This window comes from Numenius arquata, chromosome 1 (assembly GCF_964106895.1).
Source record: "Numenius arquata chromosome 1, bNumArq3.hap1.1, whole genome shotgun sequence".
Classification (NCBI taxonomy): domain Eukaryota; kingdom Metazoa; phylum Chordata; class Aves; order Charadriiformes; family Scolopacidae; genus Numenius; species Numenius arquata.
The window spans coordinates 96,655,086-96,679,691 of record NC_133576.1 but is presented as its reverse complement, the minus strand read 5'-3'; the positions used below and the strand labels follow the sequence as shown (position 1 = coordinate 96,679,691).

General features: G+C 36.4%; 1 protein-coding gene across 2 annotated transcripts in view; it reads left to right on the top strand.

The window, feature by feature from the left end:
* PIBF1 (progesterone immunomodulatory binding factor 1) overlaps positions 1–24,606 on the top strand; it is a 119,148-nt gene that overhangs the window by 61,040 nt on the left and 33,502 nt on the right. For both annotated transcript variants that reach the window (XM_074153248.1, XM_074153238.1), the window contains 5 exons: positions 6,560–6,725; positions 8,834–8,984; positions 15,276–15,366; positions 19,210–19,312; positions 24,464–24,594. In XM_074153248.1, the coding sequence (XP_074009349.1) occupies positions 6,560–6,725; positions 8,834–8,984; positions 15,276–15,366; positions 19,210–19,312; positions 24,464–24,594 (642 nt within the window). The remainder of the gene's footprint in view (positions 1–6,559; positions 6,726–8,833; positions 8,985–15,275; positions 15,367–19,209; positions 19,313–24,463; positions 24,595–24,606) is intronic.

The following is a 24,606-nucleotide window of genomic DNA, read 5'->3' as shown; positions in this document are numbered from 1 at the left end:
AGGTTCATTGTGGAATTCTCATGATGGAAATAAAACTTCCAAGCACAGGCTGGGCTGGGCTGAAGCTGTCTCTAGCATTACTGTTGAAGCTGTGTCTCAGCACAGGAACGAATCTTAAGTTTCACGGGGTCAGGGTCAAATAAAAGGAAACACAATTGCATAGTCCAGAAACAAGGAAACAAGGATGGATTTCAGTCCCTGACAGTCAGCATGATTTAGCAGATATATATAAAGCAGACTCATCTTCCGTAATGTTCATTCTTACAGTTCTTAGAAGAGATGGAACAGTCATCATGGTAATTAGGTCACTCTAGCTGTCCTAGTGGAATAAACACAAAGATAAGCAGCTGCCTTTATAGTAACTCATCAAGATGTGCCTTTTATATGTATATTCAAAATGCCACCTTTAACTTTGCTCTTTTCCAGTCATGTTATAGGTTAGTGAGAAGATCTGTGCAGGAACTAACCTGTTTCATTCTCTGGAGTAAGGCACAAGAATGCATGGGAAGTACGCGTGTTCTTTTTGGACGCTGCAGGGAAAAGCGTGCAGTCTAGTGTATGCTGGGAATTAGTCTAGTTAGGGTAGAAAGAATACATGGGTTCTACATACTGAGGAACTCCACGTACTGCATAGGTAATTTTGGGTTTAGGTGTCCTGAAATTGCAGGTAGTGTAAAACAGCTGTTTATCTTGCTGAATCTGGATGTTTGGAACTAGCACTTCCTACAAACTGCAGAAGAGTATGTGGAAGTGTTGCCTCCAAGGAAGTTGTTTCGGCAGAACGAGGATCAGAGGCCAATACATGACAAATACTTAGAATGCTGCAAAACACAAAAATCTGCTTTGAAGCAAGCAGCTTTAAACAAAGCTTCTAAGCTTTCTCTCTCAAACAGATTTTACTAAACCACATGGATGTTTAATTACTTGATACGAAGCAAATATAACATCTGGCAAGAACTTGCATGTTAAATCATGTTTACCCTTTAGCATTTAAACTATGTTTCTGGATTTTTTTAATAGCAATCTAAAACAGGAATACTGTGCTGAAAAAATTCTCAGCATGTTATTTGGGGAAAACAAATTTTAAGTGAAAACTATTTCAGCAAACAATTTTTTCATTGTTTAAACAATTTGTAGATAACATGCTTCATCTTCTGTTTAATCATTATAATCAGAGTTTTTTCTTTCTTTTGTTGGAGGTATTTCAATTTGTTGTTACTAAGCACATTGTTATTTTAGCCCAGATTAGAAATAATTGAACATACTTTATAGGCATAATTGAAGCAATAAATAGTACAAATGACTGAAAATGCTTCTAAAGTTAGTGTAACAATATCCATGAAATACGTGTATTTAAATGAAGAATGACAGCTTTCTTACCCATTTTGTAATGAATATTAAGACAGACTTTTGGTTTATGAAACCAGCTGGATACATGACGCATCAGACTTACATTCAGTGCTTCAGAAGCTGAGCAATGAAAGCAACTGAAACTAAAGATCAGAGTTCCTACGTCTTCAGTTACTTAGAGGATAGCGTGTGAACTCAATTTATGGGAAATTTTTGATTGCTTAGAAACAAGCCAACCAGTTTTTAGTACCAATGATCAAAAAGAGAACCAGTGAAAACAAGATCCTTTGAGTGCCCATGTTTGAACTGGAGTCTCACAGTTTGCCACATGTATGGACGGCGTATGTGTCATCCGTAATGTGACTGAATTTAATTTAGGCCTATCTAGACTGCTGTTACTCCTTCTGTGTCACCCCAAGTGGCATAAAGAAGAGTAAGGAAAATTCTGTTCTGTGCTTTTATACTTAGCTTTGGGCTCTTTGGAAGTGAGGAAGCCTTAACAGCCAGACTCAGTTGCAAAAGGTAAGGAAGTTAAACTGGGATTTGAACCTCGTGGTGAAAGAAGTATGGGTAGGATTTGATGAAGGATGCCAAACTGTAGGGTGATACAGGAGCAGAGAGAAAGAAAACCAGCAGTTGAAGGGTAGGTGTATAAGATAGGAATGGAAACAGAATAGGTTAGGAACACAGGTGAGAAGAAAAACAGATGCCCCGAGTAGAAAGAATGAAAATAGAATTGGAAATCAGGAAAAGTCTGAGCTGGCACTGGGACAGAGAGGAAGGAGGGCAGGAACGTTAGAGGACATGTTGGGACTGGAAGTGGGAGATTTGCAACAGGACAAGTTAGGGAGGAAATGTCAGTAGCCTTTCGGTTTCTCTGCAAATTTGGCACCGAACCAAAGCACAGACGTTTGTACAAATAGGAGAGTATTGTAATTACTCTAAAGAACTTAGATCTGGAACTTACCCATCTGTGGAGTCAGGAGGATTTCACAACTCACAGGGTTTTTTCCATTTTTAAACTTGAAAGTAATGTCTAAAATATATTCTAAAAAGCCTTATGTTGGTATTATCAAGTTTGCAAAATTCAAAAGGGTTGGTTGTGTTTTGTATAATCTTGGTAGGACTTCCTTTGGAAGATTTATTATTTCATAGTATTTACTTACTTGGCATTCTTTCCTAGTAACAAGCTTAATAATAGGATTTGCTACTTCTTGAATGCTTAACTTTACAAATTTATTGTCTTCTAATGTACTTCATTACGGATGTTGTCTGTCTGGACTTCTGTAAGGCCTTTGACATGGTCCCTCACAACATCCTTTTCTCAACTTGGAGAGGTATGGATTTGATGAGGGGACTGTTTGGTGAATGAGGAATTGGTTGGGTGGTCACATCTAGAGGGTAGTGGTCAACAGCTCATTGTCCAGATGGAGATTGGTGACAAGTGGTGTCCCTGAGGGGTGCATACTGGGACCAGTACTATTTAATATCTTCATCAGTGACATAGACAATGGGACCAAGTGCACCCTCAACAAGTTTGCAGATGACACCCAGCTGAATGGTGTGGCTGACACGCCTGAGGGATGGGATGCCATCCAGAGGGACCTGGACAAGCTCGAGAAGTGGGCCCATGTGAACCTCCTGAGGTTCAACAAGGCAAAGTGCAGGGTCCTGCACCTGGGATGAGGCAACCCTCGGTATCAATAGAGACTGGGGAATGAAGGGCTTGAGAGCAGCCCCACTGAGAAGGACTTGGGGGTACTGGTGGATGGAAAGCTGGACATGAGCCGACAATGTGTGCTCGCAGCCCAGAAGTCCAACAGCATCCTGGACTGCATCAAAAGAAGCGTGGCCAGCAGGTTAAGGGAGGTGATTCTGCCCCTCTACTCTGCTCTGGTGAGAATCCACCTGGAGTACTGCGTCCAGCTCTGGAACCCTCAGCACAGGAAGGACAGGGACCTGTTGGAGCGGGTCCAGAGGAGGGCCACAAAAATGACCAGAGGGATGGAACACCTCTCTTATGTGGACAGGCTGAGAGAGTTGAGGTTGTTTAGCCTTGAGAAGAGAAGGCTCCAGGGACACCTTCTTGCAGCTATTCAATACCTAAAGGGGTCTTATAAGAAAGACGGGGACAAACTTTTTAGCAGGGCCTGCTGCAATAGAACAAGGGGTAATGGTTTTCAATGAAAAGAAGGTAGATTTAGGCTACATATAAAGAAGAAATTTTTTACAATAAAGGTCGTGAAACACTGGGAGAGGGTTACCCAGAGAGGTGGTAGATATCCTATCCCTGTAAAGATTCAAGGTCAGGCTGGACGGGGCTCTGAGCCACCTGATCTAGTTGAAGATGTCCCTGCTTGTTGCAGGGGGGATTAGAGGACTACATGACCTTTAAAGGTCCCTTCCAACCCAAACTGTTCTACGATTCGTTGTTCAGTTATTAAGGAGTACTGCTGTACATCTCGGGTTTTGTCAGTAGGATAGACCATGGTAAAAGAGAGAGGTAAAAACAGATTAGAGTTGCTATGTCGGTACTTACGAGATGCTTATAAGAAGTTGGAAGTGTTAAATGAATCTCCCATTACAGCCATATATGATAGAAATCTTTGAATATCAATATTAGATTAGGCTGTGCTGGATATGTCTTGTAGTTCCTTCATTCAAAATAACACTTGGCTGCCGTATTTTCTTCAGTATACAGACTTACATGATTTTACGATGAAATCTTTCAGTTTAGTTTCATTGTATGCAGATTTTGAAAAGTTAATAAATCATTATCACCCATTTACAAAAACACTCCTCTGATAGAAAAATCTTAAACTCTGGTTTGTAAGGATGAAGTCCTTCTCTGAATACTCTCTCCTACTTTACTGTAGAAATAACCTTTTTTGATAACGATTGTGTCACTCTGCTTTAGTAAATTTCAGGCATTATTGACTCATCATCCTAATGGCCCAAAGACATAACAAATTTGAGACCTCATTCTAGGTGATTTTTAAATGGGTTTGATTTCATTTTTTTTCATTAGCTCAATTTGTAATTTCCCTTTCATTCCCAACCTTCATTCTTCTGTGAGACAAAAACCTGTACTCTTTCACTGTAACGAGTTTGATAAAATTTCTTGATGGAGAAAAATCCCATACACCTGCATTACACTGAAGATTTTTTTCCATAATAGTAGTATTAAAACGTGGGGTGGTTTTGTTTTCTTTTTTTTTTCCCCTTAGAGACCATCTCGGCAGATTAAGGAATGTATTTTGACATTGTGTTACATGACTGTGTATACATGTGCACACACACTTGTGCTGAAATAGTAGCCAGGAAACCAGAGATACTATCTGGTCCAGTAAAAAGCAAATATGACAAAGAAACTCTGATTGTGCTACAGCAGAGGAGTTACCAGTGAGCTCAACAGTGTAGTAAGGTCAAAAGAAAACTGAGTCTTCATAATCTTACCAGTACAAAACAGATCATACACGTGTAAGCTACTGCAAATTTCCAGAATACTAAGTCCAGGTTTTTTTTTTTTTCTGAAGTTACTGTTTGTAATTGTGTTGATAAGCATGGTCTGAAAGCACCCAACTGATTGAGTAGACTTAGAAAATCATCAGAGAACTACAGATTTCTCTGGAAAGTACAGAAAGTAAGTACAGAGAAGTGTGCATAGCTGGTGTTTATACGTGTTTCCAGTGTCCAGGCTCTGTACAAAATAGATCATTGAACCTTAAACTAACTTAAGGTCTGAAGCAGTCTGCAGGAAGGCATTGCCATTTATTTTGTGTAAAGGTAGAAGATAAGAATATGTTGTTGTTGAAAGTCAATAAATATGACTTGTGACTTGTAGATAAATTTCATTTGTGTATTGCATTGCACATCAGCTAGCTGGATGACGTGTATCTTTGTGAAGACTTACTCATTTTGGAACAAAACAGTCTTCCCAGGATTGTAAACAATGTGTATAGCGGAACAGATTTACTGTCCTGTCTGCACCCAATCATATACGAAGTGTGGAGGATGTAAGAGTGCTGAAACTATTTTTGTGTGGTAAAATGAAAATAGGAACATACATCATCAGGGAACGGTGATGAAATACTTAAAGTATCAGCACTCGAAAAGCATCCACAGGCAAAATTGACAGCAGTAGTTGATAACCAGATAGATAATTGGCATTTAGCAGTTTGAGTGTAGTAACTCTGAGAACAAATGTCATACTACTGAAAAAGAAAATTGCTTTAAAAAGAGTGACCTTTTCATGAGCTCAATAGGCAGAATTTCCAGTCTCTGCTCACGCAGCCTGTGTGGGAACAATCTCATTCGTGCATTGGACTGTTTACTCATACAGGGATGTCTACGGAGTGATTATAAAGGGCATCATAATGACACCTGTTTGTTCTGTTCAAGTTAATTCCAGTGAAAATTGCTTCCTCTTTGTGCCTTAGAAACATGTCTACATCTGAAATCCTCAGGGAAAATATCTGAAGTAATCCCCTTGTTTTTGTTAAATGCTTTCAATCCCACCTAAAGATCAGGTGCTAAATAGGGTGGAATTGTGCTGAAACTGCTATTTGACAAATGACAGCTAACACAACAGCCACCTTGGGTTAGAATAAAGGTTTATCTGGCATTCTAACAATTTGTTGTTAAGTGACTTCTGTGTGAGCAGTACCATCTTGCATTTAATAGTTGTCAAAGGATTTCTCTGCTGAGTGTATTCAGTGTCCTTTTGAGCAAGTGTTAATTTTTAGCATCCACAACATCTCTACGGTAAGGAGTTTCACAGCTTTCATGTGTGAAGAGCGATTTCTATTTGTTTTCATTCTGCATCTGCTAGGTTTATTAGGTGCCTTCTCATTCATCTGTTGGAAAATACAGTGAATAATTGATTGCTATTCTCATTCTCTGTGCCACTCATGATGTTAGAGGCCTCTCTTATTTCTCAGTTTTCCTCACAACCATCTCTTTTCCAAGCTGTAGAGTCCTAGCTTGCTTAAGTAATTTCTTCCATGCTGTGTTTTGTTGCCATTATAGCATTTAATTTTCCTAATGATGTTTCAAATAAGGGTTACAATAGTTACTTAGCTAACCATACCAATACTTACTAAACTCTTTAAAATACTGTATTAGTTTCTGAAATGTATACCTGTAATGAACTAGCATGTATTCTAAGTTTGTTTATTTTTCAGTCATCAAAACTTTTATTTTCTTTTAGGTATAGACAAATGCAGCTTGGCACAGAAAGCAAAGTAGCTGAACTTCTTCACCAAAGTAAGTTAAAGTCCTTTGAAAGTGAACATCTTCAACTCATGCAACAAGAAACAGTTAAGAATCTTTCACAGTGCCAAATGGAATGTGAGAAATATCAGAGAAAGCTGGAGGTATGTTATGTAAAGAGACACTTTATGGGGCATTACATAGTTACTTTCAATTAGAATTTAAAATGGAAAAGCTTGGGGAAAAAGTAGCAAAGAACATATGTGGCTCAATTAGTATCTCCACCAAATTTCTGCTGAAGCAGAACCTAATGACGAAGATGATTAAGTTTGACCAGTTAAATGGAAAACAAGACTTCAAGGAGAGGAAGGCGGCACCTATTTACACAGAGCTGAATGGCTTGGACCTTTTTATCTCTACAAGCTTAGAATTTATTACTTTTCAAACATGTACTTTCAAAAATGTATCATATCCTGTTCACCTATTTTAGTATTGGAAAGGTGTCCAATATTCAGCGGAGTGCGATCTGTGAGATTTAAGTGGATTGGCAGTATATGTCTAAAACAAATGTCATGATACAAACTGGGCAGGATGGAATAAAAACCTTTTTTTCTAAATGCCAGCTATGGCAGCCTTCATTTTTTGGTGAAGGAGGCTGTTCTTCAAGGCCCCACATTTCTAGTGCTGACCCTGCCTAGGGTGGTTATGAAAAGTAACTATGTAGTGGAAACAGTATTAGAGAGTTTTAGATAAAATGCAATTTCTTGTTTTTTCTCTGTTGGGACATTGAGATCCTGGCTGATGAGGTTAGTTGTGGTCACGAGCACTGGGAGTGCCAGTTTTGCTAGACTTTGAGGTTGCTAAACAGATTTTTTAATTGCACAGACATGTCTAAACTTTGAGAAGCTAGTTAAATTTGAGTTGTATTTCCATTTTCTTTGTGGATATTTATTTGATCTGAATAACATCTTGAATATTTGGCATTCAATTCTACTAATACTTTTGGCGCTTCCTTTTCTCTTTGGAGAGACGCTTTGAAACCAGTGCTCTTTCATTAAGAAATGTTCTTGAAGAATTTAAATATTTGATGTCTGAAGCTTTTGGTTTTGTTCCTTTTGACTGAATTCTTAATGTTTTAATTTCCTTCCTCATATATAGAATCAATGTACTAAGGGTTTGTCTTACCCTTCTTGTAGGATGTTGATCTTAATTAATAATGTAGTCATTAGTAACTCATGGCTCAGCTGCAGCTGCTTTGTAAACCCCTTTTGGTTTTATTTGGATTTCAGCATAGAGTAGCTTCTCTTTATATGTGTGCTAAAACTAGGAAACAGATGATTTATACATTACAAGATTTTACCTATACATTCATTCTTCTGTGACGCTAGACCAGTCTATATTTGAGTGGCTTTTTTCTCTGTGTTGTGCAGTCTTTAGCGTTTTTGACAGTGAATCTGGTATTACAGCTGTATACAGGATTTCTGTATCTCGGGATCTATACTCAATTGTCATCTTGAATGTTTGGGATTTTTATTTGGAAAGTTAGTATTAAACTTAGCTACAGTACTGCTTGGTTATTTACCTGTTTTGGTAATGTTTCTTTCTGCAAAGCGTGTTAATTGCTACTTTATTTACCGAGGAGTTTTTATTCCAGTTGGTTTTATAGTATTTATGTTGTCAACATTGTTTTCTATTTTCAAGCACTATATGAAGCTTTAGTTCTTATATGGACTTTTGTAACTTTTACTTTTGAATATTTGGGTTTTTTGTTTAAGCTTAATAGATTAAGTATTTACACTACTCCTGAATGTTAAAGTCATATTACCTTTCACTAATAAGTAAAAAATAAGAATGTGGTATATCTTAAATACCGAATTTTTATATTCGTGCATTTACCATTCTGTAAAGGAACCTTCTTTTTTTAAATTGATAACTGAAATCTGAATCCAGTAAAGCAACAAAACTAAATGCCTTTACGCTGTTTTTGACTGCTGTGTATTAATTTTTTTTTAGCTGGTACATTGCTTTTCCTAACTCTACTTTAAAATTATTGTATTTTTCAGAGAGAGATTCTTAGGATTATGAAGGCCTTAAGAGCAAGTTAATATGCTTGAAAAAATAACTGCTTTTTAAAGTATCTTAATTTTTCCTGTGCAAAAGTTACATCAGATACTTAGTATCACACTGTTAAGCATTTTACATGTATTATATTTTGCCTCTTTCATAAATATTTGTAATGCTGAGTGCCTGATCTTTCTATTCATTCTCACAGGTGCTTACTAAGGAATTCTATAGTCTTCAGTCTTCTAGTGAGACACGCATTATTGAACTTCAAACACAGAATTCCGAGTTTCAAGCAAGGCTAGAAACTTATGAAAAACTTGAAAAAGAGCTTGATGAGATAATCTTGCAGACAGCAGAAAGTAAGTTCTGTCACAAATTGTATTGTATCTGTAGGTGTTTCTGGCATTCTGACAAGATGTCTTGTTTCTCATGGCACTTGGAAAGTGTTACAGTGCCTGTCGTTCTCCCTCCGTATGCCTCACAATTAAGATGCAGTAATTATTTTGATAGAAAATCTTAATTATGGCTTTCTAAAGTTTTTTTCAAATATGTATCAAATAAACATGCGCTTAGACATATGGATATTAAAAATTATCTCGGTGTTTCTTTTTCCCTCATTTCTCTTTTCCTTATTCTAATTATCCATTATAATAAGGTAGGGGTTTTTTAGGCTTCTCCTATCATTTAAGTATGCTTTGAATACCAGGAAACCCTCATTGTTGACAGAGAATTATAGGTTTCATGATACAGTACAGTGATTAGTGTGAATTTTTAAATTAATTGGGGGGAGAAAAAGCTCTTCCTTGTGTTGAATTAACAATAATTAGACATTAAGTAGTTGCTTGTGGCAGATCAGTTTGTTCCAAGTACTAAACCCTGGATTAAATTCAGGCCTGATTACTCTTGAAAATTTGTCTCTCTGGTTGGCAAAAATAACAAACACACCAGAATTTCTGTGAAATGTGTATTGATTTGATTTGCTCCTAAAATGAATCCACAAAGCAAGTAATTTCTGATTTGAAACTAAGACTTTAATCTTGAAGTCTTTTATCATGTGTATAAAGAGTAGGACATTTTAAGATTTCAAACTAATTCATATATCTCTTGTCCTTTTCTCTTTCTTTGCACCTCCAAAAAATTATTACAATTTATAAATAATGTTTTCCAGGTAGAAGATCATTACATAATCCTTATATATAGACAGTAATGTAGAGCAATGTATGTATTAGTGGGATGCAGCGATGTCTGGGTATCTTTAGTAATTAAGCTGTATATTAATTTTTATACACTACAGCTTGTACTGGCTAGAATGGCATGAATACCCAAAGAATTCCAGTCTGACCATAAGCATACTTGCTATATACATGCTCATGTTTTAGTCAGTAACATGGTTTTAGAAGTGTGTGTGTGTATATGTATATATATATAATTTTATATATATGAAAGCTTTTCTAAGGAGTATTTATGTATTAATACATTTTTGGACCTTACCTTCATTTTTTCCAAGGAGAACATGTTTTTTGTTTACACTTATTTACATTTTCTTATGCATCTTGGGAGAGAACTGAAGTTTTTTACGGAACTAAATCATTCTTAACCTCTTCCTAAGTACGTATTTTTAATTACAGTTTATATTCTGGGTTACAGATGTCCCGGTTTGAAGTAAAACCGAACCAATTTTCTGTTCTGTAACTTTACATCCTAGCTAGGCCTCCTCTAACTCTCTGAAATTAACGGCATATTGTGGAGAAAACTGCTCGTTCTCAGAGTGATAAGACCAATGTTTGTGCTCCATGCCAAGGAATGGTATGCAGGGAGGCCCTTGCTTATACTTATTGCTATAACAACCAAGGTCAGCCAATTTCGTTATTTGCCCCCTTAGAGGGTCGGAAACGGAAAAACGTAGAGGGGTCACGTCGGTGGGGAGGAGTGGACAGGACAGGTGACCCAAACTTGACCAACTAGGGTATTCCATCCCATCTGCCCCATGCTCAGTATAAAGGCTGAGGGATCAAAGGGTCAACCCCCTTCCTGCGATGGCTGACGTCCAGAGAGGACTCTGTCTGTTCATCTGCCTTTGATCCCGATCCGTGTGTTCCTGACTCCAGAGCTGGAATCCAGTTCCCATTCGTCACTGAGTCCAGTCTGGGACCTCCCCAGTGCCTGCCGGTGATGTGACTGTCATCCTGGGAACTTGATACGGTTTTGTATATATTGTATCTATTTCATTATTTTTCTTCTTTATTTTTATTTTAATATTAATTTTTCATTAAAGTAGTTTAGTTCATTCTAAACTTCTGAATCTCCTTATCTCTTTCTCCTCCTCTCTCCTCTTTTAGGGGGGGGGAAGGGGGGGGGGGAAGGGCCATCTGCCGGTCCGGTTTTGGTAAATTCAGCCAAAACCACGACAACAGAATACGATTTAAAGAAATGAAAGTTTTCAAATGGACTGTTCTGTTAAAACATAATGACTTTATTTTCTGATTTTGTTGGAGAAAAAGGGAGTTAAAGTTCAATATTATTTCCATATATTTTCTATTATAACTAACTATAGTCGTTTCAATAACTAACATCGTTTTTTCTTACTGTTGTTATAGTGTATTTGGAAGTTAGGATTAATACTAATTAAGACTTAATTCCAGCACCAAGGTAAACTTCTGAGGAAAATCAGAAGAAATAAAAGCATTTCCTTTTTTAAAAACACTTTAAAGGAGAACAGACATACCTTACCCTGTGTCTCAAATTATGTCCTGGTATTTATATGTCATAAATAGCTAAAGGTAGAAAAATAGTTGAAAGAAAGGAATTAACATTTTTCAAATGCATTGTGTTCTGGAAATACTCTAGTCTGTCTTTCAGATAATGCTTCAGCCTAAATTATATTATGTGGAAAACAATTAGAATTTTCCGTGGACTTTAAGAATAACATTTTACTCTTCAGTCCTGTGGTCACTTTTTTACATTTCAATACCATGTAATATTTTTTTTCTTCTCCTTGAGTTATGAAGCCGCTGCTGTTTTACAATATTTGAGGATGCTGGTGGGGGTTGAGTTCTCTGGACTTTTTAATAAACTGTATTTGCACATGTGAGGTGGCTTTTGTCACATAATCATAAAAGCTTTTTATTTTTTCCTTTGGAGAATGTACATGTGGAAGAGATCACTGAATTGTGACTGTTATTCCCTCATCATTATGCCTCGCTTTATTAATATTGAAATAACATGAAACAGCCTATTCAGGAAACTATCGAGAATTTATGTAGCCACTCCTTACAGCATCTGAGTGGTTTCCACATGAATAACAATAGTACACTTTCTTGGCAATTGTCTAGTCTTCCTTTTCAGGGTAAAATCTTCACTTTATGGTATTTTTGTTGTAGACTAGTAGTTTGATTTTCTTGCTTCCGTTGGTTAGTATCTTTTCAAGAAAAAGGTTGAACCTATTTGATACCTCGCAATGGCACTATTTTGCTAAACAGTGTAAAAAACTGTCATTAATAAGTGTCCCCTAGCTTGTAAAATACGTGTTTTGCACCACAAAGTCAGGTGAAGAGCCTGGAAAGACATAAAAGAAGATAGAAGCACACACTGGTACAGACTATTACTTTGGCTTGATATCTACAATATTCCCAATTTTTTCTGTTTTTGTCTTCACGATCTGACATGTACATGGACACTACTGACAGATACGAATTTATAGGGCAGGATCTTACTGACTTTTTTCCGAGACATACAGCACTGAATTTGTAACCAAAAAAGAAGGGTTATGACAAATGCAGGTTAAATAATTTTTTTTATGTTTTTCTGAACCGGAGATATTTAGGCACTGGGGAATTTCTCATCATAACAAAGACAGCCTTGAAAATCTGAAGTTCTGGTGCCTTTGTACTGCCACGTCGGCAAACTTTTTCTGTCATGCTTACTGGGATTTCTGTATTGTTTTTTGTGTAACTAGATATGTGACTTTTCAAAAATGCTCTACTAGAGCCTCTATTCTTCTTAAACGTGTTTTAAGAATCTTTGTTTAAAATAGCATTAAAAGAGTGTTGAAAGAAACCATAGCTTTATGCAAGTTATTGAGAGAACATATTTCTGATTTGGAGGCACTTGAACATTAGCAAAGATGAGTCAGATGGGACTGTCACATTTCTTAAATTTGTTTCTCCTGTTCCCAACTACTCGATTCATCAAAGCTGTTGTGTGGTGTCTGGGCTGGTGTTCACTTGTGCTCCCTTACTCTCTCACATCCTTGCCGCTCCCCCTTTCTTTGTTCCCTCTTTACCCCTACTCTCTATCCTTCTCTCTCTGCCCTTGCCTACCTCCCACACACATGCTTATTTTTTTCTTTTTATTTTTTCTTTTTCTTTTTTTTTTTTCCCCAGGGCCCATTTTATCTTACAGGAGAGAGGAAACCTGAATTACGCAAGCTGAAATATTAAAATCTGTACACATTTTGATCTTGCTGCTATTGGGATTTCTTTTCAAAGCAACTTCAATGTGTTCTAAATCCTTAGAATATAGATAGAAATATGTTTTCAGAAATCAGTCATCTATGGAGGCAAAGATTATTCTGAATATTTTTACTTTGCATAAACATAAGTATTTAACTTATTTCTATCTTTATATATTTACATTATATAATCTTAATTTGCTTAGAATTTATTGATAGGTTAGATTTGCTTTTTTTCAGATATTTATTTCTACCAATAAATATTTAGAAATATACCTAAGTGTTCAACTTAGAATACTTAATTATACTATAGCATATTGGCTCATAAAAAAAAAGTCATCTTGTAGAGGAAAACTACTTTTTATTTGGTTATCTCAAATGATGTTAAAAAGGCTAATGGGTAATATTAATTAAGTGGCCAGCCACTTGATTTGTATATTCATGAAGACTTTCAGTTGGTATCACAGGTTTCCATGTTGTAGTAAATATGGTGTCAGGAGTTTGCAAGTGACATAAGGTCAACGAGCCTTTGCCAAACAGTGGCAAAAGTGGAAGCACCTCCACTTCTGTGGAGGTGTTTGTTTAAGCCCTGAGAGAAGCACCTCAGGCACAGACAGCTGCGGTCTGATAAGGCGTTCTTGGAAACTGTGCTCAGCAGCAGTTTGCTGCCTCCAAACTACAAGTCTAGTTCAGCATGCGGGAACAGGAACATGGCTCTGAAGAGATGGCAAAATATTTGGAGTCTTATTGTAGGAGAGGGATTGGTATTGCAGCAGGATGCAGGTTTTGTATGTGGTGATGGGGAAGATTTAGGGAGGAATGGGTCACTATCATGGTTTGTAACTTCCTAATACTACCATTGGTGATAATATGCACAGCTATTTCCAAGTGTATTACCAAGCTAGTTAATTTTAAGCCCTGGACTATATTATGAATATTACGAAAAGTGATAACACATTGAAAACTTTCAATCTAGGTTGAACAACAGGTCAGTGAAGTTACATTTTGTACACTACTTGTGCACTAGTACAATGGTTTATTGTTCAAATAGTTGTATGTATTGTGTTGGGTTTATAATTAGAATTTGAAATTGTTCCTTTTTAAGTTGAACAGATATTTAGCTAAAATAATTCTTATCGCAAAGTATTGATACTTGTAAAATATCATAATTGGTTTACTGTTTATATGGCAAATTCAGAAGAGGCAGCAAATCACGGAATCATGGATGCTGGAAGACACTGCTGGAAGTCATCTAGTCCAACTCTCTGGTCAAAGCAGGTCCATGAGGTTGCTTAGGAAACTTATCCAGTCAAGTTTTAAATCTCTCCGAAGATGGAGAATCCCACAACCTCTCCAAGAAACCTGTTGTGATATCTGACCACCCTCATGATAAAAACATTTCTTCTTTTATCCAGTAAAAAATACATGTTCCAACTTAAGTTAATTGCCTCTTATCCTAACCACCACACATTTCTGAGAAGAGCCTGTCTCTTGTTTTCATTGTACCCTCCCATTTGGTAGTTGGAGATATCAATAAGATCTCTCTCCGACTCTTCTTGTATATCATGTGCTGTAGCCCCCTCACTGTCTTGGTGATTCTCTGCTGGACTCCCTCCAATATATCAGTGTATTTCTTGCACTGGGGAGCCCAAAACTGAACATAGCACTCCATGTGTGGTCTCACAAGTACTGAATAGATGAGAAGGATCATTTTTCTTGACCAGCTGGCTGCAATCTTGCTAATACAGCCCAGGATGCAGTTGCCCTTCTTTGTTGCAAGTTGTTTCATGGTCAGCTTCTCTGCCTGGACCCTCAGATCTTTTTCTGCAAGGCTGCTTTTAGCCAGTTGTCTCCCAACCTGTGCGAATGCATGAGGTTATTCCATCCCAGATGCAAGACTCTGCATTTGCTTTGCTTAACTTTGAGGTTCTTGTCAACCCATTTTTCAAGCCTTTTGAGGTCTTTCCGAATAGCAGCCCTGCACCCAGTCTACCCTGCTGCCCTCACACCCCAATCTGGTATCTTCCTCAAATTTGCTGGAGGTGCACGTCCATCAATGCATCATCTGCATTGTTCGTAAAGATGCTTCTAGAACAGTGTTTGTGCATGTGTATAATTATAAATAGAATTGCTTAAAACTTTGTAAGTTCTTGCACTGTAATTACGTTCTTCAGTAGTACCTTTCTGTAATTTTTTCCAGTGGAAGATGAAGTTGAAGCTGAAAGGGTTCTCTTCTCATACGGGTATGGTGCTAATGTTCCTACAACAGCCAAAAGACGACTAAAGCAAAGGTAAAAAAGCATCTCCTGAATTTACTTGTTCAATATAAAGTAAATGAAGATATGTGCATTATGTTTTGTCTTAGAATCCAGCCAGTTTGATTAACTTAAAGAAGTTTTCCTAAAGGCTTAGGTATACAGGAATAGAATGAAGACTAGGACCTGTTAATGTGGTTGATGCATATAAATGAGGATATACATATTTTTCTAGGCCATTTTAAGGTCTTTTTTTCCTTGTCTTCAGAAAGACGAATTTTAGTTGTATAAAACTAAACAGCTGTAAAAACACTGTTTACATTTATACAATAGGAAATAAGTTTTTAATACCCTAAAAATGATTGTATGTAATTGTAACAAAAACACATCTGCCAGGAAATTAAGGCAGCCAAGGTTTCAGAGCCATCTCTATTTCATCTTTAGAAATACAGCATCTGATTCCAGTTACATTTCTTCAGTTTACTCTGATACCATTTGATCAATAGATACAAATGATGCGTTGGCTGAATAACATACCTCTTGATCATAGTAATTTTTAAATAATAAATTTGCTCTTTAAATAAAAATTTACTCTTTCATGTTTTTAAGCCTCTTCAGATTGTAAGATTTCTTTTTAAATTGCAAAAACCCAACTCTAACCGTTCTGTAATTCTATGTAAATTCAAGAAGAAAAAAAATTAAAAGGGGGGGCAAAAAAGCTCCATAACCCTGTTGTATATCTGTTTTAAGAGACCGTTGAGAGTTCTTTTAGCATCATTTCCTAAAACTTCAGTTCCTTTCTCCCGTCAGTAGTTTGGGAACTCTTCTGAGTTTCAGTTTAGGTGCTTCTTTTCCCCACCTATTAGGTTTAGATGATTTACATATAAAAGAATTCTGCTAAATCACCTTTGAATGGTGAGTCTGATGATCAATAAGCCAGGATTTCAGATGCGCCTGGAAGACACTTTCTGAGCTTAGAAGTTGCTTTATCAAAATGCTTCATATACTCCTCTTTTGTTCCAGAAGGCATTGGCAGATAAGGCTGATTTAATCCTTCTTAATGGTGTTGGAGACTTCATAGACTTTCTTTATCTTTTAAAATTAAGAAGATTAAAAAAGCCATAAAAGTCTGTGTATGGTTTACCTGCTGCTGTTCTGACTCAAGGAAAACTGCCATGCAGAAAATGTGTGTGATGCCTTTGGCTCCCTAAGCTTTAAAGCCAAGTCTCTGTTACACCGACTTATCTGTGGTTTTTTAATAGCTCTAAACATAGAAGTTCTTTGCTCTCCAGGATTGCTTAAGGAAAGAGAATCTATTACAAATGTGAATAATCTTCTTTCTGGAGTCCACTACCTGCTCTTTAATTCCAGACATAGGGGATCCTAAACGAAGAGCTCTTACAAGTTCTCCTGAAACTTTGTGTAAAAACACCTATTCAAGTATAATGCATTGTGGGGTCTGTACCTCTTTGCCTACTTACCAGAATCAACTATTTCGTTGCTTCAGATGTAGGCACAGTATGCCCATAGTACTAAATTAAACATGCTTAGGAACATTCTGAAGCATTGAGACCAAATGGTATTTAGTAGCCCACTTCTGTAAAACTAAACTTTCAGTGTAGGTTAGCTGCATGTGAACGATGAATTGGCAATGATTGCTTGCCCACGCTAACTCTTCAGTTATGCCTAGCGACTGTTTGGGAGAGTGCTAACGAGTAAATGCCAGAATACTATCAGAAACTCTCTAATGGTTTGCTAACAGTAAAGTATCACATTCTTGAGCACTGCATAACTTTCTAGTATAGTTGGAATCAAAGTTTTCCAGATTAAGATGTCTTTGCAGATCAGTCCCTTTGTCCCTTTGCTTTAAACTAGTCAAAAAACATACCGACAAGCATACTTGAAAGATGTACTTGTGTTTATCCTTAAATACTTGCAAATTCCAGTCAGGTTCACTGGGTAGCTAGGAAAATTATGATGGGCTACATTCCCAAAGTTGCCATGAGAAGGTATCCATGTCTCCCCTTGCACTCTACTAGCTAACGTGTAAGATCCCTAAGTGCAGATATCAGAGAAGTGGTTCATTTCTCTTGTGTACTAGATGGGATCTCAACACACGTCTCCTAAATGAAAGCCCAAATAACTAGTTTGGAGAATTAATTTTTTTTTTTCTCAGTTATTGTTTACTCAGTCTAATGCTCCTTGTAGGAAGAACTGAGAGAACCATCCTCTTGGTGAATGCTATTGAGAATTTCAGATAATTCTTCACATAAAAGGCGAAAGTAAAAGATGGTGTGTATGAAAGCATAGGTTTGTAACACAGGTGAAGGATATTAAGACTTCTGCCAAATCTAAAAGTGTATTCCCTTTTACTGAGAAGAAGGTGCAGTTTATGACTGGTCACATTTTCAGAGAAAGCTTATACATTCATATAGCTTTATACACTCTAAGCCTCCCCTTAAGAGTAAAGACCTGTCAGTCTGCTTTAGACCACTTACACTCTTACAGATTCAGTGTCATGATTGAGAACTGGGTAAGACTTTGCTATACGTTATTTGGAGACTAACAGTCTTGCATTTTCAGTTTATGGCTGGTAAGCATTGAGAGTCTAACAACTGAACTGGAGCGACTCTTCTCTTTCTTCAATTTACACAGTTCTGAAAAATGGCACACGCTTGACTGGAAGGATAGGTTGTTATGGAGAGCCATTAGTCCAGCAGTTAAGGCACACTAAAAAGGGGTATTAGCCCTGCAAATCTTACTCATTTTTAGAGCTCTGAATTTCCCATGTCAGTGTTGTGAAATAGATTGGTGAGTAGAGTACCTGAACAGGGAGGGGTACAGTGGTAAATCCTCTAGATACAATTTTGGTAATAAGCCATCAAGCTACTGAATCCTACAAACATGGCAGGATTCATTACAGGATACATAAATTTAGACATCTAGTCGTACGTTTAACACGGAGACTTGGCATCTAACCTCCCATTATAACCAATTCAGTTCTAATCAATACTGTCAATGGAGTTTGGAGTACTTTTCAGTTCACCATCCAGAAGTCCATTTTAGTGGAATATAGTTTGGCTAAACTCTACAGACTATATTGCATAGGACTAAATGATTAATAACATCTTCAAAGACGAGGTTAGATGTCTGGAAGTAGGCTCTGCAATTGCACACTGAATCTTCCCATTGCTGCCTATGGAACTATGCTGCTGAACTGATGATAGACTCTTTTGACTTTGGACGTGAAACATGCAAGAGGTTGAAGATCTAATTTTTTAACTAGGGTGTTCAAGTAACTCAATAATCCTTTCTCTTCACTTCTGAGTTAATTTGTGGATCTGCGTAAGAGTTTATTTTTTTAAAAAGTGGCAATAACATTTAATTATTTGGCATATTAAATGGAAAACAAAACCGGAGTTTGCCTCTGTTTTGAAAATGATAAAATAGTACATTTTTCAGTGTTCCACTACAAAATGTGTATTAATGTGCATTTTTTAAAAAAAATTATTTAAGGGGAAGTCAATTACAGTGATTCTCTAAAGTTGCTAAAAAGTAAATACTCATAATTAGTTGCAACACTTTGACATGATTACTACAATTGTGTAGTATTGTACAAATTACATAGGTAATTGCTTTGTAAAAAATATTGTAATGGCATAACTGTGGGAATGCTATTTCAGTGCTCTTAAATTTTGTAAAATTTTCATTGTTTTTATAGCTTTGGTCATTCTGTATGTTTCACTGTGTAGTTTATATATATTACTATTTCAGAATTGGTGAAAAATTAAGGCAATCAAGTTCTGAAGTATAAATGTGAGAATTTCTTTTGCATATTTTGGAAAAAATTCAACTTGAGCTTGCTTTTTATTGGCACAGCGTTCACTTGGCAAGGAGGTTACTGCAGCTAGAAAAGCAAAACTCGTTGCTTGTAAAAGATCTGGAACATCAGAAGGAACAAGTAACACAGATTTCACAAGAGGTAAATTACTGCTACAAAAAAAATCAAATCTGTAGAGGCTATAAACATTGCAGAACAGCTGTTCATAAAATGAAATATTTTCTAAACAGTGTTTATTATCTATTTGATGTCAGAAAATGGCCTCATAATTAACCAAAACTCTATGTTACATGTTTTCAAAGAAGTTTATATTGTATTTTGAAATGAAGATCAAAAGAGGGATTACTTTACAGGCTAAACAGGAATGTAAGCCAGACAGACAACGTTCTGATTTCTGAGCAGAAGACCAGCTAGCCAAACTAGTTTGTTCTGTTTGATAGTTAATTGTTCAATGAATACCTCATTACTTTTTACATGGCTCTTCCCTTAAATCACTTTTGAAGATATTTCTGTAAATCCTTTTCTACATTGTTCAGTTCTTGAGTCTTTTGAATATATACAACTCTAGGGAATGTTTAATATAAGCTGCTTTTTTGAAAAAGCAAATTTATTTTTTTTTACTTTGTTACAAGGAATTTAATTTCATGATCTTTTAAAATTCCGTATATAATACCTGGAATCAGCTATTACATTGACATGGAGAATAAACACAAAATAAAACTCAGCTTGAAATCTCCCAGAAATAGGCCAAACTAATTCTTTGAAGTATTTTTAAGATTGTCTTCTAAGTTTGTCTTAGGAACCAAAGAACTTCTAGATTTGCTATTATATTTGCCACCATATGGAATTTCTAGGCTGACTGTTTCAGGAATGTGGTTAACAGTTTGATTCTTTCAAGGTCATTGTTGTTACAAATTAGGATAACTACCCCCAAGTACTTCACAGTGCAAACATTTGAATTTTCCATATATTTTAAAATTACATGATTTTATGTATTTTAGATGTGTATATATGTGACTATATATATTATTTCAATGAAAGGTACATGAACAGTGAGGGTTTTGTCCAGCTGCGTTTAGCCAATACTACAATTTATTATGGATTTGTCTTAGGTATATCCTAGTGATTTGTATTTGACTAAAACATGTCTTTCAAGTCTTCTTGAATTGAAGACATCAAGAGATTTGTGAATCCAGTGTTATCCTTGGTTATTTTCTCTGTCACTATTCTTTCACTATTGTTACTAAAATCTGTGCTTTATTTCCCACTTAAATCTGTCTGGTTTCCACTTCGATACATTTCTTCTTACCCACAGTGGGTTTATCTTTGCTTCTAGGTCACTGATGAAAGATTCAGTACCAGTTCAAATTCCTGCAGAATTCCACTAGAACCTCTTCACCTCATTTTTGTTCTTCCATGAGATGTCATGTAGCCCTTTCTTGATCTTTTATCATATAATTGTATAGTTGAAATCAAATGCCTTCCAGTACAAAGTTAAATGTCTTGCAGATAGCTAACATACAGCTACTAAGCCTGTTAACATCAAACTCATGAAGTTAAGTAAAATCTTTTAAGACTGGCTTTCTATTAAACTTATGGCTGGCATTCAGTTCTGAATGCTTCACCAGATTTCTTTCTTTTTTTTTTTTATTTTTAATTTTGCATATGATTGTAGGCCATTTTGTTTGATAACAATTACTTAAGCCATTCTGCACATTTTTCAATATGTGCACAAGTTTATACTTATTAATAACAGACTGGAAAACAGTTCATCATTCTCATGTTATGCAAACTGACCATTTGACTTCTTTTCAAACAGAGAGCAAAAAATTTTATTGAAAACTTCCATGTTTTCTTCATCATTATATACAGCTTGACAGTATCTTTGCCATACTGGGTTGTACTGTTTCTAGGATTTATTTGCTCCCATTTTTTTTGTTCTTGGAGTTCTATGCCTGCTAGTGTCAACTTTGCCCTTGAAGTTGTAGCTCTTGTAAATTTTTGGTATTTCGTATTTTATACTGATTGCTATTTATTATCTTTCTTTATATAGCTAAAGTTCTTGAACTCCTGTTTATTGTCTTAACTACATCCCCCGAGCCAAGATATATTTATTTATTTTTAACTCAAAGCTATCTTTGATAGCTTTTTTTTTTCTTTCTTGATTCTTTTTTTTTTTTAAGAGCAAAACAGAGATCCTGTAGGCAACCCATTTTTATTCTTTTGATTGACATTTTGTTCAGTCATCTAGGTGAAATCTAGAACGTGGATTGAAAGTTGATGCCAAAGTGATTGGACCAACGTTTCTTATGAAGTTGGATTAAATACTGGTATTTCACAGCAGTATTTAGGATACAACTTTTTTTTAAGCTCTTTAAAGGGGGGAGGAAAAGAAAAAGATTACAATAACTACAATTGTTTCGCTTTCTAAGATTCTTTTTTTTGGACTGTCCTCAACCAATTACTGTTGAGCTTTATATAAAGGAATCATATTGATCTTCTGGGAAAGTCCAGCATTACCAAGAAGAAAATACTGACTTCTCCATAATTTCATTCATTTTATGGATGTCTGTTATAATGTGCTTGCTTGAAAGTTGGAACCCTATGGAAAAGTTTAGCTGCTGAAAAAAACTTGTCAGTCTTCAGTTAGTCCCATTACAGTTTGTCGAGCTTTATTTAACCGCAGGATCCTACCTATTTTCAGGTCTGTAATGCAGCATTATAAAAGAATTTTCCCTTAAAGTCCTCTTTGTGTTGCATGGTATAGCAGAGACCTGCAGTGTTAAAATAAGTATTGAGACTTATTTCATGCTACAGAAGATTTGTAGACCATGTCTAGGACAAACAGAATAAAGGAATTCTCATGACCTGATCCAAGAAAGATCCTCAGCTCGTGATAATCAGTTTATTGCCTCTGCAATTCACTTCATGTTACTCTCAGTTTAGGTAAGTGGAAGCCGGTATATCAGCTTCTGCAAAGTAGTGATCTGCAATTACTACATGTAGTGTCCAATCTAAATTTTGGAACAAATTCACCTTGCAGAGGTTTTGAACAACATTGCCAGAACTGATGGATAGACAGTCTCTTGTGTCTAGAAGGCTAATATCGTCTTTGGGTGACTTAAAAAGCAAATGCTGAGTCAGTATACAGTGAAACTTTTATCCTAAATAAAGAAAGTTACTAAGCTGATATATTTGGCTTGCTGCTGAATGACTTTTTCAAGCCTTCATCATGACATTGTATTTGTGCTTTCTGTATGCCTCAACTGAAACATTTTTACCAAAAGCAAATTTACATCTCGCTCTGAAAGACGAAGTATGGATCAAGCTGAACAATGATCATAGAATCATAGAATCGTTAGAGTTGGAAGGGACCTTAAAGATCACCAAGTTCCAACCCCCATGGGCAGGGACATCTCCCACTAGACCAGATTGCTCAAAGCCCCATCCAGCCTGGCCTTAAACATTTCCATGGATGGGGCATCCACAACTTCCCTGGGCAACCTGTTCCAGTGCCTCAACACCCTCACAGGAAAAAATTTATTTCTGGTATCTAATCTAAATCTCCCTTCTTCCAATTTAAAACCATTACCCCTTGTCCTGTCACTACACTTCCTGACAAAGAGTCCCTCTCCGGCTCTCCTGTAGGCTCCCTTCAGATATTGGAAGGCTGCTATGAGGTCTCCCCGGAGCCTTCTCTTCTCCAGGCTGAACAACCCCAGCTCTCTCAGCCTGTCTTCATAGGGGAGGTGCTCCATCCTTCTGATCGTCTTCGTGGCCCTCCGCTGGACCTGTTCCAACAGGTCCATGTCCTTCCTGTGTTGAGGACTCCAAAGCTGGACACAGTATTCCAGGTGGGGTCTCACAAGTGCAGAGTAGAGGGGTAGAATCACCTCCTGCGACCTGCTGGCCACACTTCTCTTGATGCAGCCCAGGATGCGGTTGGCTTTCTGGGCTGCCAGCACACATTGCCAGCTCATGTTGAGCTTCTCATCCGCGAGCACTCCCAAGTCGTTCTCCTCAGGGCTGCTCTCAAATTTGCATTAATTTGGAGTAGAGCAATGTTATTGTCTCTCATTTCACTTTTCAAAACATGAGGTAGAGTTAACTCCCCTTTTAGTAAGGCCAGTAATATGAGCAAGCAAAGTTTTGTCTATATTCTGCTTTTTGATAAATGTGAACAATTACATTATAAGTTCTTTGCACATTTGACAGAGTATAGCAGGCAGAAGTAAAATTGCAATAAACATATAATGGAATTAGAGAAAGAAGGAAACACAGACTCCTGTTTTGAAAATTGTGAGTAGGAGAGAAAATCTCATTTTAGGAAAGTCCTGAAATACTATTTAAATAGACTAGGTCTATAAGAAGGGGTTTGTTTTTTCCCCTTTCTTGTTTGAACAAACACAAAATAGGACAACTTGCTCCTGAGTCTGATTTGGGAAATGCAGATAGTTTAATCTATTCAGAAATTTTATAAACTAATTGGAAAACTTAACCATTTTCATTGAATTCATTCCATTAGACCTGTTTGTATCTAAACTTTAAAATATTTTGATTTATTTTTTAAAGAATCTACTTAGTATTCTTGACTTATATGTACTCCAGCTGCTGAAACTGCTATATATTGATGTGTGATCTTAATTCTGTACATAGTTTAGTGAATGACATTGTTATATTGCTCAAAATGCAAGCCATATCATGCAGGCTTTTTAGACCCAGTGATCCTAATTTGTTCAAGGAATATGGCTAGAAAGGTTTATTTCCTACTTACGGGTATGACAGTTATTTTATACTACTCTTGTAAACATCCTGCTGGATTTCAGTCTTTGTATACAGTAATTGATGAGAGGAAGGGAGGATTTTCTTCCATTACTACTTTATATTTAGATTCAATTTCTGAGCTGAACATTCCATTGTAATAGTATGCTGGTTTAAGAAAGTCACTTGTGGCCAATAAGGTGAACAGAGGCCTTGTCTATACTAATTATTTTAACATCAATGGAAGCTGTTACATTAAAACTCCTGAAAATGCAGATTAGGGAAATGTAGAGAGCAGTAGCATCATTGTAGAGAAAATATCGTACAATTAGAACAGAAAAGTGGGAGGATAATGTACTAGATAGTAATTTGAGGGTCATTTGTTTCATATTTTTTGTGAAATAACAGGTTTGGTTTTTACAATTTTTTTTACAATTGATAATAATTGATAATATAAAAAAAATTAAATAATAAGTAATTGTGCTTTAGAAATTATAAAATTTACAATGGTAATACTTTTTTTTTTTTCAGCTTGACAGAGCAAATTCTTTGTTGAGTCAAGTACAACAGCCATATAAATACCTCATTGAGACAGTGCAACAGAGAGATTCCCAAATAAGTCTACAGAAAGAGCATATTACACAACTTGAAAAAGATGTCAGGTAATTAAAATC